An 18,082-nucleotide genomic window follows, 5' to 3' on the forward strand; every position below is an offset into this window, starting at 1 on the left:
TTCTTACCTGCGACTTCGTCCGGGAGGCGCCCGTCGTGACGGCCCAGTGGTGGACAGACATTGCAACATTACTTACATTTTTCTAAAATAAATGAATTTTTCTAAAATAAAAGTAACCTAAGTTACTCCTTATTACATCAGCTACCTGCCAATAAAAGTCCCGTCAAAATCGGTCCAGCCATTTCAAAGATTAGCCGGTACAAACAGACAGACAGACAGAGAGACAAAAATTGTAAAAAATGTTATTTTGGTGTATGTACCGTATTCATATGCATGTAGTAAAAAACGGTTATTTCAATATTACAAACAGACACTCCAATTTTATTTATATGTATAGATTTGCTATTTCCAACAATTATATCCTAGTGTTCTCAAACTTTTGTACAGGAGTGTATATTTTATATTTTGAAATATATTATACATTATAATTCCAAATTTATATATTTGCTTCAGACAAAATTGTGTTTAAATATACATGAACAAAAATATACAAAAACAAAACATTTTGAAATAAATTTAAAATATCAAAATTTATATTATGTGTTACAAGTTTAACAATTTCTATTATCAGTGTTTCATTGCTATGATATAAGGTTTTGAAACCTCAACAATATTTTTAAATTTAAATTAAAAATTCTCGGTAAGATATTTCTCAATATTGTCAAAACATTATAAACACACATATTTATTTATACATCATTTATTTAAACATAATGATGCAAAAATCGTAACCACTTTCCCTACCTCTTGCAATGGGAAGTTCGCAAACGTCACCCGATCCTCATATAATTCTAGGATCCGCGACCATCCTAACCACTTCCACAAACAACCTGATCCGGTCCTGTTCGGCGGCGATACGAGATCAAATCTCAATGTAATTAATGTTGTAAACAAAATATTTATTATTCGGTCAGTGAAAATGCGTGGTTTAAAGCTGTTGTTCTGTTTTGTGTTCGTCGTTGGTGCGAGTGGCGAGGCGAAGCAGGAAGGTTCTTTAATAAGTCAATTGCCGAAGAACGACACTGAAGATGCATCAGAATCGACCACAATATCATGGGCTCCCCATCTACGTATGTATAGAGATATAGGGCTGGGTTTTGGTTATGGAATGCGATTGTTTGTTAATGGTTGTAACCTTGATCCTCCTAATAACCAAATTTATTGTTCTTTTTTTTTTGGTATATTTACAAAAATATTTTCGTTGGAGCTGTCATAAGAACAATAATTTATCTTTTATCCATTTCTTTTATCTAAGGTTACGTTGATCTTACAATGTGTAAGTGATATAAAATCAATACTTTATATGCTTATGTTTAGTGGAATAAATTAAATAATAATTAAGATAGTGATTAATAAGAGGCCATGACAGAAGAAAAATAAACAGTTTATAAAATTAATTGAATGCAACGTAACTTATATGTGAATTTATTTTATTTTTAACTGGAAATTCTCATTAATTTGTTGAATACATGAATATTAATATCGGGAATTTTTCATATAATTTGGCAGTTAACATGTGAACTGTAAACGAATTGTCACGATAGTAATTAAATCAATGAAACATTATTTATTATTATATTACTTACATTTGTATACACAAAATTCCATACTCAACTCATAAGTTAGAGATTGTCTTAAATAAATTAAATTTTCTAGATCATACAAATTTATTAAATCGATGCAATAATATTTTTTAATAAAATTATTTAATTTTTTTTATTATTTTTATTCTAATTTTAGCAGTAATTAAAAATTGTTATATTTTTTTCATTATTTGTGAAGTCTTTCAAATGTTCAACGAAAAGTATTTATAAATACTTTTATTAATTTAATACTATTAAATTTAATATTATACATTAATTAGACAATTATTATTACTCACTCTGTTGTCAAATCAATGGTAAAATCTTCAATATAATTAAGGAATTGACATCTGGATAACCATTACTCATTTAGTACAGTACAATCAATATACATTATCTTATGAATATTAAAAAAAAACAACAATAAAGTTATCTATGTACATGTTTGAATAATATTTGCAATTTTAATATTTTCCATGTAAAATTTATGAGATTTATGTATGTAATTTTAGGATTCCACATGCCCTGTGAGACACCTAATGGAGATGTTGGAATATGCATTGAAATAAAAAAATGCAAGGTACTTATGCAAGTACTCTTCAAAGCCGGCTCAAAAAAATTTTTATTAGAGTCTAAATGTAATTCTCCCAGCACGTCCTCAGGACCATCAGTATGCTGTGGAAAATACGGACATTTTGTGAAGGATAAAAGTAAAACAAACTTAACTTAACGTTTATTTTCAACAAATGATGATATCAAATTTTGTTAGGTAAGCTGTCTCAAACTGAAGCCCCATTACCTGTTCCGGAATCAGAAATAGGATATAGAGATAATAGTTTCTCAACAAATTACACCGAACGTCACACCGATGCCGAAGTATTAGAAGATGGTGAGTATATTGACATTCAAAAGAAGATGAAACTAATATCAATTTTTCTAGCCACAAATCCGCTTCCCAAAAAATGCGGTATTCAAATGCCTCTAGTGTCATCAAGGATAATGGGAGGTACGGTTGCGGGAATTGGAGAATTCCCATGGTTGGCAAGATTGATACATGTCAATCATAATGGGTACAGAACGTACGGCTGCTCTGGTTATTTAATCTCGCCCAGTTTTGTTTTGACTGCAGCTCACTGTATTATTTCTCCCACCAACTCGGTCAAAGGCAACATGTAATAAAAGAGTTTAATTGGCTAAAAAATATTTTATTATAGAAGCATGTTTTAGTTCCTCTGTCATATTCGGGGAACATAATACCAAAACAGAAGTGGACTGTTTAAAAAGTAATCCAAAATTATGTGCTCCTCCGCCGGTTGAAATTCGAGTTAAATCCTTAGTGTTTCATCCAGAGTTTACACTTGGAGACAATTCATATCCCAATGATATTGGAATAATTTATTTAAAGAATCCTGTTACATTTACAGGTAATAATTGTTTACCGAGTCATAATTTTTAAGGAATGTTTCGAACAGTTGTATGTTTCCAGATTTTATACAGCCGATCTGCTTGTTAGACAAACCGAATTACATTGTATATCAGTATCAACTAAGTGGATGGGGTAAAACGGATGCTGGTGGGTAAAATTTTAAAAGTAGGTAATTTAATTTAATTAATATTTACCGTTAATTTGTAGCCGAAATATCCAATGTAAAGATGAAAGTGGACGTGCCCAGCTATGACCATCAATCGTGCAGAGAAAAGTTTCAGGCTCTAGAATTAACTGTCACAGATAAACAAATTTGCGCCGGAGGTACTATTGAACAATTTATTACCTGTGGTTTGCATACTAAAGATATTTTTAGGTGTTAAAGGCAAAGACAGTTGTACAGGAGACTCTGGTGGACCGTTAATGATGACACCGAATGGAACAGTATGGTACGCAGCAGGACTCGTTAGTTATGGACTAGGATGTGCCAGGGAAGGATGGCCTGGAGTTTATACCAGCATTCCCCATTATGTACCCTGGATCAAGAGCGAAATCAGAAAAATGGTGCAAAGTAAATCATCAAGGAAGGCTCGATGATTTATTTTGATACAATAAACATAAATAAAAGACATTAATAAATGTTTAGTTTAAAGAACTAAATATTTATTCAGAAAAAAGCGTAAAGTTTTTAGTTTATGTATGTATATAATTATTACAATATCATGTATTATTTATACAAATTGTACACATACATTAAGGAAAATATATGTATATAATGTTATAAAGGCGAAATTACAATGTAATTGTAAATTTATACATATGTGCATGTATATATGTAATTTAATGGTATCCAAATTTGTTTTTTATTGCTCCTTAAAAAAGTATTATTTTAGGTTTAATTTTCGGTCTCTTTTACACAATACCCAATTATAAATGTAAAAATAGTAATAGATTAATTAAATGAGATTTATTAAACTGATCTACATTGTTATTTCTTGTTTATTCTCTTTTAATCCAAGAAATAGTATATAAATGTTTATTAGATATTAAAAATAATTTTTCACACAAGTTTCATAAATCTTTTTTATTTAATGTAATTTTATATAAATCAAAATCATATTAAATAAATAAAAGTTTAGTTCTTAAGACTAAAAAAGAGAGAAAGAAAGCTTGTGTGTAAAACATTTCTTTTGAAATATTGTTAAAACAACATTTTGATATACCACACCGATTTAAGGAATCAACTCAACGGTATTATTCCTTTCTATTTATTTTATAAAAATTTAAATTTTGACATGTGAAATCTCATGAAATCTTTATATTATTTTATATGGGTATTTGTTACTATATTTATTTTAATAAATTGATTTATTAAACTCATGATCATTATTTCAATATTAAATTCTTTCCGAGACTGCGACACAGTTTGGTGAAAATATATGTTTCCTTATAAAAATTATTGATGGAAACATATAAAATTAACTACTAATTTAAATTCACATATGAAACTTCAATCCATTACACCGGTTTGGCATAACAAGATATTTAATATGTTAGTGACACCTTTGGGTAATTCTAGGACGTACGGTACCTCCAATTTTTCCATAAATCTGATCTTATAACTGTTGATGTGTCACACGTTTCTAAACTTGCAAAAACTTATTTCAACAATAAAATCTAACTTATTCCATACTAATCAAGGAAACCTTCCCAGATTATTATAATTTTATAAACCAGCACTCTTTGAAATTATAAAAAAGGCGAATTTGATTATAAAACGTCGATATCGGCTTAATTCTAACTCATTATTGTTTCATAACTTGTCCGAAATTTTTTAATCAAATATGAACTACAAAAGCTGTTCAAAGTTTTCTCCATTCACCTGCAAGCAAACTTGGGCTTGTCTTATCCAATTTCGTCGCACTAGTTCCAACATTCCTCCTTGCCGCTGTTCCGGAGACGCAGCTTATAGGCAACCATTGTGATCAGTTCACGCAATTCACCAATATTTTGTATTTCCTTACGGTATACTTCGATTGAAACAACAAAAAACTATATAAAAATTGTTTGGGTTACAATAATTGAAAATATTAAGAAGTAAACACTGCATAAAAAATTGTAGAATAAGGTTTGTTACAAACTTCAACATTTTTTATTTCGTTTTCTGTTGGACTTTTATTAGAATTTTTTTAAGAAGTCGATTTATTTAGCAGAGCATATTGGTTAAAAAATTTAGGATATGTTATGAAACACCCTGTATAAATATTAGTTGATATATGTTTTATCTTCTTGTTATATATTTTTGTAACATGACACCTACACACCCCTTTCAATCTATATTTGAAATTCAAATAATTTATGCATACTGTGATGGCGTGTGTGAGTTGTCGTTAACCAACATAAATTAACATTAAATAAATAGGATAATTTTATAAAAAACCGTTAAGTGTTCTAAGAAGAATGTATATTTAGTTAAAAGAATTTTATATTTTCTAATAATTTAGAATAAAAGTCTAAACCGCATCCTGATACAATATACAATATGGTGTGTAAGGAACATATTCTATTTATGTTTATGTAGGTATATGCAACAGTAATTATTTTTAAGAGAACAATAAATAACGTACTTATTGTTAGACAATAAAGGATGCCAATAATATGAGATTATGTTTAATTTTATTGCAACCACAATAATACTGAAGTATCTACTATAATAGTAACATAATATGTCTGGCCATATTTTTGTCTTTAATTGGTTGTGTAAATCGCCAAAATTATAAAATTACAATAATTATTTTGATGATGTGAAAGTTAATAATATATTTCTAATATCTGAATAGTTTTGTACAGCAGCATATTTACATTTGGCTAATTTGAAACAACTTAATTAAGGCTAAAAAAATTTAATTAATTTAAAACCTTCCTCAAAGTATCAAATATAAATTAGTATAATTGATATGTAAATTTTTTGGCACAAATCTGGTGTTAATTAAACAAAGTTTATGTAAAACATAATAATTTGTATTAAACATTCAGTAAGGAAATAAAAATGGATGTGCCAGTCATGATGATAGTTATCGCTGATAACATAAACATTGATCCAGAAAATCATTTTATGAAAATAAGGTCAAGTCCAATATGGTTAACCACCATTACTAATATGTAAAAAGGAAAGATAATTGGACGGTATTATTTCAGGATTGACGCAGTTCGCCAGCTGAATAGGTAATTTACAATAATCCTGAACATTTTTTCTAGAATATTTTTTATAACAATAAAAATATTCATCAATGCATTAAATTATTTTTTATTTCCTTCCGGTCATTTAAACCTTAAGAAGCAACTTAAACCTTGAAAGTCGCATTAATTAATGCATTCTATCTTTTATTATTTTACTTGAATTATATTTAAGATAAATCATAATTATAATCATTACCATCAAAATATAAATATATATTCAATTAAAATTGCAATATTTATGATTGGAGATTTGTTTTCACTAAATACTATTAATTAAGAATAAAAATAAACCGTATTAATGTTCAATAATATTCTTGAACTTCTTTGACAATTTCTTACTCCAACATAATATATTAATGTTTTATTTTCATTAAATTATTTAATAAACAAAATCAATCATCATTCAGTTCAATGAAAAATTAGTCAACCCTTAAGATCAATCAAAACCGACTTTTTACATACAATGCTTTTTCGCACGTGCTCCCAAACCGCTACAAAACCTAAACAAACAAAAAAGCTTAATTAAAATCAGTCTAATCTGGAAGAATCTCGTATCTGATCCTTTGCGGTACTATCATCTGATTATGCACGTTTATAGACATGCGGTATCAACGCAGGAAACCACACACATTATTCACTAGTCGAAATTGCCTGATTTTTCATACGTCATGAGTAGTGTAATAAACTCCTGAACGATGGATAAATTCTTCATTCCGATTTCGGTGCTCGATTCACCATCACCTGCTTGAGTATGGGTGTGAAATTCCGGTGTCAGTTGTTTGTGGTCAGTTTATGTTTTGCGATTAGTTTTGTAGGTGAGTGGAAACATTTGATTATTTTAAACTTTAATTGCTTGTTTTTCATTAATTTCTTTTATTAATAAAATCAATTCATAAATGGGAATTTAAAGTTCTATTAATAGAGCATATTAACATAAATTTTAGTCTAGTTAAAACAACGAATTAAAGTACGTAAATAAGACCATAATTTATATTAATTTTCAATTGTTTTTCTAATGCGATAATATATAATTATCGTTGTAAACGCTAAATATAAATAAAAAATATAGTAATTTAAGGTTTACTTTAATAAATAAAATATGTAGTTTTGAAAATTCATTACGATAATTTGTAAAAATATTTTCATTAAACATAAATTTCAAAAATATTCTTAAATAAATAAATTATTAAAATAATATTTATTTAGATAAAATTTTAAGGTAATAGATAATATTTTTCAGTATAATAGCTGTTTTAAAGTGTTTTTTATTCTTTAAATTTACTTAGAATATTACTCAAAATCACGATTATAGTGAAAGTACTATTTTGTAGACTGATTACGAAAATATGTTAGACTACGAGGTCCTACTAAATTTAGAACATAGTTACCCTCAACTTGAAGGTAAGGGTTTTCCAATATATTTAAAAATCTTGAATGAATAGTTACTTTGTATTAAACTATCATTACCTAATTAAATGGCCATGTTGTAATCCTATATAATTTATAAGATAATCTTTAGTTATGTTTTCCGGTAGGGAAACTATGCTCGCTATGTATTTCCCCATTTGTTATGAACTTTGTACACGATAAATTAATCTCTTGAGGATAGTGACCCAGGAGAATTTAAGCTATACTTTTTGCAAGTAATCATATGATCAAGAAGTTGATTCTAGAATGTAGAAATCACGATTTTCAGCACATTAGACATCTGGAAGACTTAGTCACCTTTAATAAATAAATTAATTAATGATTTGGATAATTTATTCACAGAGGATCACACAAAATGTGATAGTGTAACTACATATTAATTAAAATATTTGTACAATTTTCAAATTTAATATAATCAGAAAGTTTTAATAAGTATTAAGAATGGTATGTGTATGTTCTAATTATTTAAAATATTTTTATATTAAATTGTCATACATAAAATGTGTAATAGGAAAGCCCTGAAAATGATAATATCTCGTTTTTCTGATATACCATTATCCGTTTCTGAATACACATTTTTGTCATAAAAATCCGTCACGAATCAAAATAAAAATAATTGTTGGCTTTAACCGGGATTCTGGGATTTACATTTTCAAGAATCAGCGCCAAAGCGTAGATGTAGTAGGAATGTACGCGTGTAGATAAGAGAACGGAAAATTTTATACGAATAATCAATTAAGTTTTCGTGATGAATCATAAGCATGGTTAAAATGGAACCGATCAATCTATTTTTAAATAGTCATAGTACAATTAACCACAAATTTTATATTAATTGGCCTACAATGAGTGAGTGAACTAGTTAATTCGCCTTGCATCGGAAAAATGTTCATATAACAATGCACAAAACTACTTGATTATAATAATCATTAACACATGTGTTTCTCAATATCGACCGGGGATCTAAATTCCCATCAAAATACCAATGTCAAGGTAAACTAAATTATAGTTTAACAATACGGCAGACTAATAAGTGGCAACAACATGTAAATAAACTATTCTGATTCTATTATATTATAGAATTTATTAATCTATAATGTATAGACGCAACAACCAGTAAAAACTCTTATTATTATAATTAAACCACAAAAACCTGTTGACAAATTAAATATAAGAGTTTCCGTTAATAAAAAATGAAAAGTACTATGGAAAGGTAACAGAATATAACTTATGTTTAAGAGATATAATTATGTTAATTAAAATATGTTGTTTTCATAACATTCACTAAAATAGTAATAAAATTGACAAATTACAAACGACACCGGTTTGGGTTTACTTCCATGTGGTTAACCGCAGGAGAATGTGTTCACAATCTCAACAAGGCACGTTCACACACAACTTGATTGTGGTCGTTGTGAGTATAATAATAATTTTTTATTGTTACAGATATTAGCGCAACAAATATAAAATGCATTCCGTTGAAGGACTGTCCAATGGCCATGACATTAGTGAGGACGAAGAAATACGCACCGGAAACAATCGAATTTTTAAAGACCAGTCACTGTGGGATTCGGGGATCGGAACCTATGGTGTTTTGTCCAACTTTTAGGGGCTGCAGTAACAAATATGTACAAAATGGTAAGTAATTTATTTAATTTCTGAGTTTAATAGTTTTCCATATTCGCATTTCATTATTGCCATAATATTTTTAAGGAACATGTGCGCACGTTCATAATTGTAAGCCAATACAAAGAGCGATTCGAGAAATAGACGAACATGACGTCTGGACTTACTTAGAAGGTAGGCGTTGTTACACGGATGATTATGAATTCAGAGTGTGCTGTCCTCAAGAAGATGTTCAAGATAGAATATTCGACGACGACAACTTTATCTTCGACAATCCACCACCTTCTCGAACCCTCGAACCACCGAAAGAAACACCGTCATCACCACCATCACCTCCGACAACTTCCTCACCACCAAGACGGAATACACCCAGGACTGACAACAGTATTTTAAACCTCAGTAGTGGACAATGTGGTGTGCATATCTCAGAAAATAATAGAATTACAGGAGGAAGTTCGACTGAATTGGGAGAGTTTCCCTGGATGGCCATTTTGGTCTATGTTTCCAAAAGTGGCATGAAGAATGGCTGTGGAGGATCATTGATTAATTCTAAATATATTGTCACTGCTGGTCATTGTTTGGACAAAGAAGTTCTGAGGCAATTTCAACTACAAAGGCTGTAAGTTGTATTGAAATATTAATATAACAGTAATTAATAGTGACAATTTTATTGTAGCGATCATGTAATTCTGGGAGAATACGATACGAATAACGAAACAGATTGTATTTTTGGAGGGTGTTCAGATCCTCCAATTCAATATTTCATAGAATCTTTTAAAGTTCATCCCAAATTTAAAATTCGAAATCCACAAAATGACATAGGATTAATACGATTGTCAACTTCTGTCACCTTTTCAGGTACTTATATTCTTCAAAGGACAAATATTTTCTTGTTTTCTCCAATTAATTTTTCTAAAATGAATGGTTTTGAGACGTAATAAGTTTTCAAAGCTGAATTACACAAACTATATAATGAATGAATAAAAATATGCATGTTCTGCCACTAATAATTTTAAAATATTTCAGATTATATTAAACCAATTTGTTTACCAAACAGAGATTTCACACTCCAAGGCAATGAAACATTTGATATCGCTGGTTGGGGACAAACGCTGACCGGTAAATATTTCCTTTGTAATATACGTCAAATTTTAAAATTCAAAATTTAATTTACATTACTTCAAATAAAATCAATTGTTTTTAGCTCTATCTAGTTCCGTGAAACTTAAGGCTAGAATAAAATACGCATCTCCAGAGGAATGCAAACAACTGAACAAAAAACTTGTGTGGAACAAGAGTCAAGTTTGTGCAGGTGGAACAAACGGCAAAGACACGTGTAAAGGTGACTCGGGTGGACCTTTAATGTTGGGTCAGATCTATGGTTCGGAATATATTTATCTGCTTGTCGGAATTACATCCTTCGGTTTGGGTCCATGTGGAACTAGACCTTCGGTTTATACGTATCTACCACCGTATGTTGATTGGATTCAACAGAACATTAAATAAAAGCAACCATGACAATAAGATTAAATCAATTTAATCCATAAAGTCTGTGGATATTTTAGTCAAGTGTAAATACCATGTATTATATATTTTACTTTAAAGTATTTTAATGTGTATATATGTTTTTAATAAATTATCAATATTATTATAATTTTTAGTGAAAATAAACTATGAACTGCCTCAAGAAAATATGTGTTTTATTAAGGGTATCAATTTTTAAGACACTCTGTATATTATAGAAATAATTTCAGAGATTAAGTTTTTAAATAGAACATATTTGTGGAAGTACAAATAAACCAATTTTAAAATGTCGTGTATTTTAATTTAATATGCAATTTGTTTAGTAATGTCTAAAATCATATTTTACTCAACGGTTCCATGGTGTAATGGTTAGCACTCTGGACTTTGAATCCAGCGATCCGAGTTCAAATCTCGGTGGAACCTGACTTTTTATTTTGATTCTTCTATTTTACGATTGTAATTTAGAAATATGTATATTTAGAATTGATAAAAACTGTCATCATATTTAAAAACCCGTCGTCCATTTAGTATTTATGTGAAATCGGAGTAAGACTGTAATTAGAAAAAGCTTTAGGGGAGATGACAAAACAAAATTTATGAGTTGACGGTCCCATATTTTTAAAAGCTTATAAATCACGACACATGCTTTATACAGCGCCGGACGTTGGTCAGGATTAACTCCCCATTATTTAAAGTGGACGCCCTTTTGTGAAAATTAAAAGCCTTCGTTCAACCATCAAAGTATTTCCCCAAATTAAAAATTATTAATGGTTTTGAATTATTAAAAATTGCAAAATGGAACGTTATTGTTCTCTTTGTCGCTCGGAGCACATGTGTTCATCGAAACATAAAACGGACAGATTGAAAACATTTAGATTGATTAAATTGAGAATTAATGGAATTAATATGGACTTTCATTATTATAAATTGTTTCATTTAGTGAGGATCGATTGGTATCAACTCCAATTAAATCATCAATGCCAATAGTAGCCCTTGGTATAAAATTTATATTTTAAATATTTCTCTCATCAGCCATTGAAGGGATTAAACAAACAGTGAACTTAGGTGTTTAAGGCTTCTGCATATTTATGTCTTGTATGTATTCTGGTGGCAAGTGTTTAAGGTGTGGTTTATGTTCGTTTTACGTCCTGCATAAAATAACCTGGCATCGTAAATATATACGTCTCGACATTTGCACGATTGTATTAGTCGTAGTTTCCCAAAAGTTACGCCATAAAATGGCAACACTTCTTAAAGATGCAAAATTAGCAAATATCGCCGGTCTTTGGAAATAAAAAAGTCTGTGATCCCAAGGTCGTTAAAATAACCATACTATAGATATATTTTACATTTGTTTAAATGTTAAACATTTAATTTAACTAGTACTTTTATCCAATTAACCTAATTTATTCGAGGCTAAATTTCAAGGTAGATTTATTTAGTATACAGATTTCTGGAAAATGAGTGTTGGTTGAATAAGAAATGGCAATTTATCTTATATCCCAGATTGCTCTCTTGTTTATGATCATTTCTAAACTTCATAAATACTATTTTCCCTTTTTTCAGAAGTACCTCTCAATTACAAAATATATTCTTTAGATGATATTGTGGATATCTTTTCGGTCTACCTCCTATGTGTATGTTCAAACAAGTATGATTTCGATGTCAAAGTATCTGAACATATGAGCCCGTAGAAAAAATTAATTAAAACTTTCTACATATTCGTTTTCCAATTATCCGCTTGAAACCGTTCAAAGCAAATTATGTCAAAGGTTGCCATAGCACTAAATGACGTTTCCCGTGTACAAGTCGAGTGGACGACGTTCTGGCCTCGATAGACAATGAAGAAAAAGCGGCCAGTTCAGCCGCGCTAATTTTTAAGTAGGGTCCTGCATAACACAGGTAACCCCATACTCATATATTGAAAATGACTGCGGTCGAATCGAGTTACAATCAAACCCCTTTCGCACAAAAGCTCTCACCTAAGTGTGTCCCTTTTGGTCGACTTTTGATGTGTGTGCGTTTTGGGGCAACATAAATTAATCATAAAGATGCTTAATATGCTCACATATTCGAGGGGTTGATTTACATGTTGTAGTGTGGGGCTTCTTTGTTTCTATGTTCAGTTTCGTAAAAAGGGTTTCTCTCTCTAGAAGCTTTAATCAAACAATTGATATATATATATATATTTAATATTTTGTACATTTCGTTACATTTTTTAATTTTAATACCTCCATTAGAGAATACAGTCAGCTGATCTCTAAACGTTGGAGACGTGTAGATGGGTTTATTAAAACTTTGGGACCAATCTCCAAGGAATAAAGCAATTTAAATTTGTGTCGTACGCAGTTTATGTATCACCAAAATATTACTTCGATTATTCGTGAATTTTTTGTTTTTGTATATTAACTTTTTTATATTAACTTTCCCTGAATATCGCCCCCTTGTGCAAAACTAGAATGCACCAGAGACAAATGGTGTTAATTAAAACGACAATCAATTTAACTCACCTGTAACATTTCAATTTCTGCCAACATTTTTAATATTTACAAATGACCCTAAAAAAGTAAAAACCCCTTTCAATAACAATTTATTAAATACTAAGACAAAACTAATATGCTTTAATATCAACTACCAGACAGATACAATTATGGGAATAAAATTTCTTTGCGGATAAGTTCTCCGGATCCATTGCTACTTTGGATGTTCTCCAACAATTCGCTAATTGCCGGTTTATTGGTCTTTGCACCTAAAATTGTTTGGGGCTCCCCTGAACTTCGAATTTTGTCAAAAATCGCGAACTTTCTCTCATCCTGCGGTCTCAAAACCCCATTCCGCTTCATCGAAAAGTAAACATGCTCCATAACTCCGTTACTTCTTACCAAGTATTCCCTTTGCGCCATTCTTTGCAACCTGTCCCTTTCTTCAGCCTCCACAATCATTTGTGGTTCGAAGGAATTTGAACTACACTTGGAACTCATGTAGAATGACGGTTCCAAACTTCTGATTTGGGATCTGCTCTTAACTTCTAATGGTCTAGCCGGCTTTTGTGAGTTTATTCTTTTGGCAGCTTCCACTTTTGCTTTGAGCACCATCTCGTCACGCATCGCGTTCTGTGCGGCTTCTCTGGCCCTACTTGCTGCAGTGTCATTGAACAAAGAGCACTGTCCTTGCTCAAAGAATTTTTTGTAAACGTGTTCAGTAGCGGCAGACGGATAAACTAAGCGGAACCCGCCTCTATTTTGATGTTCTAATTTCCAATAATCAGTAAATTTTTTCTCGCTATGCAAGGACTCTTTTACAGCGCCGTGCAACAATCTTTCGCGTACCTTTTTTCTGTCTTCGCGCATTATTTTTCTTTTATCACAATATTCAAGGTTCATCATGGCAAACATGTCGTTTAATAAATTTTCTTTGACGTCACTGTCCAAAATTGTATCAGTATGAAAACTAGGCGAATGATTGACTTCTAATATTTGAGGGTTTAGCTTTCTGTCCAGAATTATATCTACCCCAAGCAACTCAGAACAAGCCGGCACAATATCGTGATTAGGAAAACACGCTGCGTAGCTGTGTCTGAGGACTGGCCAGGCGCTTATGATAGTTTTAATGATCACATCGTCGATTCTATACCAGAGTCCATCCACGTCGTGTTTTAAGGTTCTTAAAAATCCGTTAAACCAGGACAATCTTCTTTTGCTACCACCTTCAGTATCCTGGTTGTAAGTTCTGCTGTGTTTGTTTACCGCGTAGTTTGTTAAATGCATAAAAACATTGGTAATGTTCACTCCGTTTGGTTCTTTATAACGACTCGTAGCAAATCTGACCAGTCCTTCATTGTAAATGTAAATCCTCAAAGGGTCGCATGAAGTTATCAATACGTATACACGTAGATCGAATTTGTAACCATCTATTAAATAGGGTCTGGTGATATAAACTTGACAAATACCTTTATCGTAGGGTCTAACTTCCTTTAAACTTTTAGTAATAACAATTCCTCTGCCCTGACTACCAGTGTCGGGCTTGAGGATGAATGTCTTGTTCTTGCGTACTCTGCTGTAGGTTAATGCATCACCAAGGTCAGCTGGAAAACACCATGTTTTAGGAAAAAAATTATATTCTTTTGGATATAATCGCAACATTCGGTTTAAATTTCTGGCAAGTAGGTCTTTTCGGCATATCTCCAACATTCCTGGAAAGTGATTGATCTTCTGGAAGCGCTTCATATCCTTACATTTTTCTATAGTGATTGATAAGTCAGTCCAATACATATTCCAATTTTCACCCTCCGCCACTTCCTTATATCCAAATTTCTGTGCAGTCTTTCTAATAACCTCATACCTGCAATTTGTTAAACACACCGAAATCACGCCCTTCTTCTTTTTTTTGTGTACGGTCTCGACCACGGTGCTTTTGCTGGACAATTTTGACAGTTTCTTGGTTCTTTCCTTTGAATCAGCTTTATCGGATTCCGACGACCAGCCTGAACTGTCGCTGTTGTCGACGAATGGGACTGTATTGTGTTCCGCCATCAATCGACTAACTTAGAATTTCCTTGCGATATAATTAAAACATAATCACACGACAATGACATTGAAATTTGGCACACATGTCACTTTGGCGATTGTAACAAGTCTACCGTTAATTGTATAGATGGTGAAGATGTCAAAAATAACGTGCATCGTGAATTACAAACGATTTGAGATACAGTTGCGAAATAACGGGTTACCAATGACAAAGTCAAGGAGGATCGAAGGAGGAGATCGGGTCTTGAATTGAATTGAACAAAATGTTCAGTTCTCCGCGTTAGATCACTCGAAATGTTTGCGCAATGTGTTCTTGTCTCGATGTTGCTGTTATTCGGTACCGTGTACAGCAAAATTACTCAAGGTAATTAAATTAATTTAATATTAGAAACATACTATTTATTTGAACTATTCATTATACTGAAAACAATCTACTAGTTAATATAATTAACTGATACATTTAATTATATTGTATAAATAAAGTATATATTTCTAGTAAAATATATTAATGAACTTTAATATATTTTAATATATTAAATATTTGTACAAATGTTCGACAAAATATTCTTTATGCCCTAAAATATTAGTCTTTATGTCCTTCTTTTAAAATTGGTGTATTGAAACACATTTTTTATTAATTTTCAGACGTATGTAATACACCAAATGAAGAAAAAGGAGTTTGCATCGAAATACAAGAGTGTCCCTCACTTTGGGCCAATTCCAATGACCTTCAAACTCCAATGACTATCGAGAGACTTAACTTTCTTATTAAATCTCACTGCGGATTCAACGGAAATAATCCAAAAGTGTGCTGTTCCATTAAGAAAATCGAAGTTGAGCAGACCCAACCAAACAAGTTAACTTAGTTATTTGTGAAATATAACACTTAATAAATAATAATAGTAATTGATCATTTTTTAATTTGTAACAATTCATTTTTTGACAATATTTCAGTCAAAAGTGTTAGGTTAGGTTAGTTTATCAAAATTATGTGAAAGTGTTACTAAAAAAATACCAAGTCAATGGAGGGAAAATCAAGTACACACTCTATACCTGCATGTCACAAAAAACCGAAAAAGAAGAAAAACAATAGTGTTTCAGTGTGCCTTACAAATTGTCATTATGATTTGGTTTCAACAACAGCAGAAATATTCGGCTATCCAAAAGTCGAAGAAGATGACGATTGGAACCTTTACTGGACTGATATGTTCGTTGTGTTTGATAAATACAAAAAAATGAAAAGGTACCAGAAAATAAATCACTTTCCAGGCATGTCGGAATTGTGTCGAAAAGACCTGCTGGCTAGAAATCTAAACCGCATGTCGAAACTATTCCCGAAGGATTACAAATTTTTCCCCAAGACTTGGTGTTTGCCATTCGACTATAGCGATGCTATATTGTATAGTACGAACCACAAGAATTGTTCATTTATTTTAAAACCAGACCGCGGAAGTCGGGGTAAAGGCATCGAAATAATCCGGTCCTTAAAAAATATTTCGCCTATTGTTCGGAAAATTTGTCAAGTATATGTTAACAGACCATACCTTGTAAATGGATACAAATTCGACCTTAGAGTTTACGTTCTTGTTACTTCTTGTGATCCATTGCGAATATACATTTACAATGAAGGATTGGTACGTTTCGCTTCAAATGTTTACAAGACACCGAAAGGTAGGAACGTCAAAAATACTTTTATGCATTTAACGAACTATTCGGTAAACAAATATAGCGAAACAAATGGTCAAATAAAACAGACGTTGGCATGGCTTAACGATTTGCTGACCGCTCAAAACCACAATGTGGATGCACTTTGGAATAAAATAGACGATGCCATTATAAAAACTATAATCAGTGTTCAGCCAGTACTAAAACATCTATACATAACTTGTTTTCCGGACCACGATTTGTTCCCAGCATGTTCGGAACTTCTTGGCATCGACATCATTCTCGATCATAAATTAAAACCTCAAATACTGGAAGTAAATCATTCTCCAAGCTTTAACATTGAAACTCTGGCTGATTTTGATGTTAAAGAAAATTTGATCTACGACATGTTCGCAATGATGAACTTAGACTGTTGCGACAAGATGAAAATTATACTCCAAGATAGGAAACGTATAACAGATAGATTGACCAGTGGAAAGTCTTTCAAACACAGAAGAAAAATAACTGGGAAGACATTTCAAGAATATTTTGATATGGAATATAAGTGGAGAGGTGATTTTAGACTGATATATCCATTACCAGAAAATCAAAAACTTTACCAGAAATTCTTTAACCAAAGTCAAAATGGTACTTCAGCTAAATTAACTAATAAACATTTACATAAAAAAAGAAATAAGTCAAAGTTTGATAAAGAATAAAAACAATGTAAGTCAACGTTTTAAAAAATGTATGTATGGTAGCTTCGATATTTTTCTTTAATTACTAATACTTTTGTCACAAAAATGGTAAAAAATAAATGGTATGTACAAATAATAAACGTTTCTTAAAAGAATATATACTCAAAATAATCTTCGTTCATTCAGAATGCTAAAAAAATAAAATATTTCGTATGATTTTTAACTCGTGATCGGATTTTTGAACATCAATGCGAACAATTTTTTAAAGGGGGATGTGACAGGTTTCATAATAATTATTACTATTAAATTAACTTTTGTTGTTAATAATATTAGTTAAGACTATCAGTTATACTTATTAAAATAATATATATCCAACTACACATACTACAG

The 18,082-nt window shown here is 31.0% G+C and overlaps 4 protein-coding genes and 1 non-coding gene across 6 annotated transcripts; 4 read left to right on the plus strand and 1 right to left on the minus strand.

The window, feature by feature from the left end:
• Positions 1–778: 778 nt before the first annotated feature.
• On the plus strand, positions 779–3,790 carry LOC109602881 (CLIP domain-containing serine protease B9). Its single transcript, XM_020019329.2, has 8 exons — positions 779–1,070; positions 2,096–2,293; positions 2,353–2,472; positions 2,524–2,755; positions 2,811–3,007; positions 3,070–3,156; positions 3,217–3,333; positions 3,386–3,790. Exons 1-8 carry the CDS (start codon positions 920–922, stop codon positions 3,604–3,606), a joined length of 1,323 nt encoding a protein of 440 aa, XP_019874888.1. The 5' UTR covers positions 779–919; the 3' UTR covers positions 3,607–3,790.
• Positions 3,791–6,890: 3,100 nt separating this feature from the next.
• LOC109602882 (phenoloxidase-activating enzyme 1) lies at positions 6,891–10,919 on the plus strand. Of its 2 annotated transcripts, none has more exons than XM_020019330.2 (6): positions 6,891–7,064; positions 9,121–9,312; positions 9,388–9,919; positions 9,977–10,158; positions 10,327–10,419; positions 10,505–10,919. In XM_020019330.2, exons 1-6 carry the CDS (start codon positions 7,001–7,003, stop codon positions 10,804–10,806), a joined length of 1,365 nt encoding a protein of 454 aa, XP_019874889.2. In that variant the 5' UTR covers positions 6,891–7,000; the 3' UTR covers positions 10,807–10,919. The 2 variants fall into 2 exon arrangements, with proteins under 2 accessions (XP_019874889.2, XP_049820926.1); XM_049964969.1 differs by lacking the exon at positions 6,891–7,064 and adding an exon at positions 8,555–8,667.
• Positions 10,920–11,175: 256 nt separating this feature from the next.
• Positions 11,176–11,247, plus strand: Trnaq-uug (transfer RNA glutamine (anticodon UUG)). Its single transcript has one exon. It is a non-coding gene; the product is annotated as a tRNA-Gln (tRNA).
• A 2,151-nt stretch (positions 11,248–13,398) lies between these two features.
• LOC109602871 (tubulin polyglutamylase ttll6-like) lies at positions 13,399–15,708 on the minus strand. Its single transcript, XM_020019322.2, has one exon. The coding sequence runs from the start codon at positions 15,354–15,356 to the stop codon at positions 13,473–13,475; it is 1,884 nt and encodes a 627-aa protein (XP_019874881.1). The 5' UTR covers positions 15,357–15,708; the 3' UTR covers positions 13,399–13,472.
• A 596-nt stretch (positions 15,709–16,304) lies between these two features.
• LOC109602880 (tubulin polyglutamylase TTLL6-like) lies at positions 16,305–17,830 on the plus strand. The gene has a single exon (XM_020019328.2). The coding sequence runs from the start codon at positions 16,373–16,375 to the stop codon at positions 17,711–17,713; it is 1,341 nt and encodes a 446-aa protein (XP_019874887.1). The 5' UTR covers positions 16,305–16,372; the 3' UTR covers positions 17,714–17,830.
• The last annotated feature ends 252 nt before the right edge of the window (positions 17,831–18,082 follow it).

The sequence above is a fragment of the Aethina tumida genome, chromosome 3 (genome assembly GCF_024364675.1).
Source record: "Aethina tumida isolate Nest 87 chromosome 3, icAetTumi1.1, whole genome shotgun sequence".
In the NCBI taxonomy this organism is placed as follows: Eukaryota; Metazoa; Arthropoda; class Insecta; order Coleoptera; family Nitidulidae; genus Aethina; species Aethina tumida.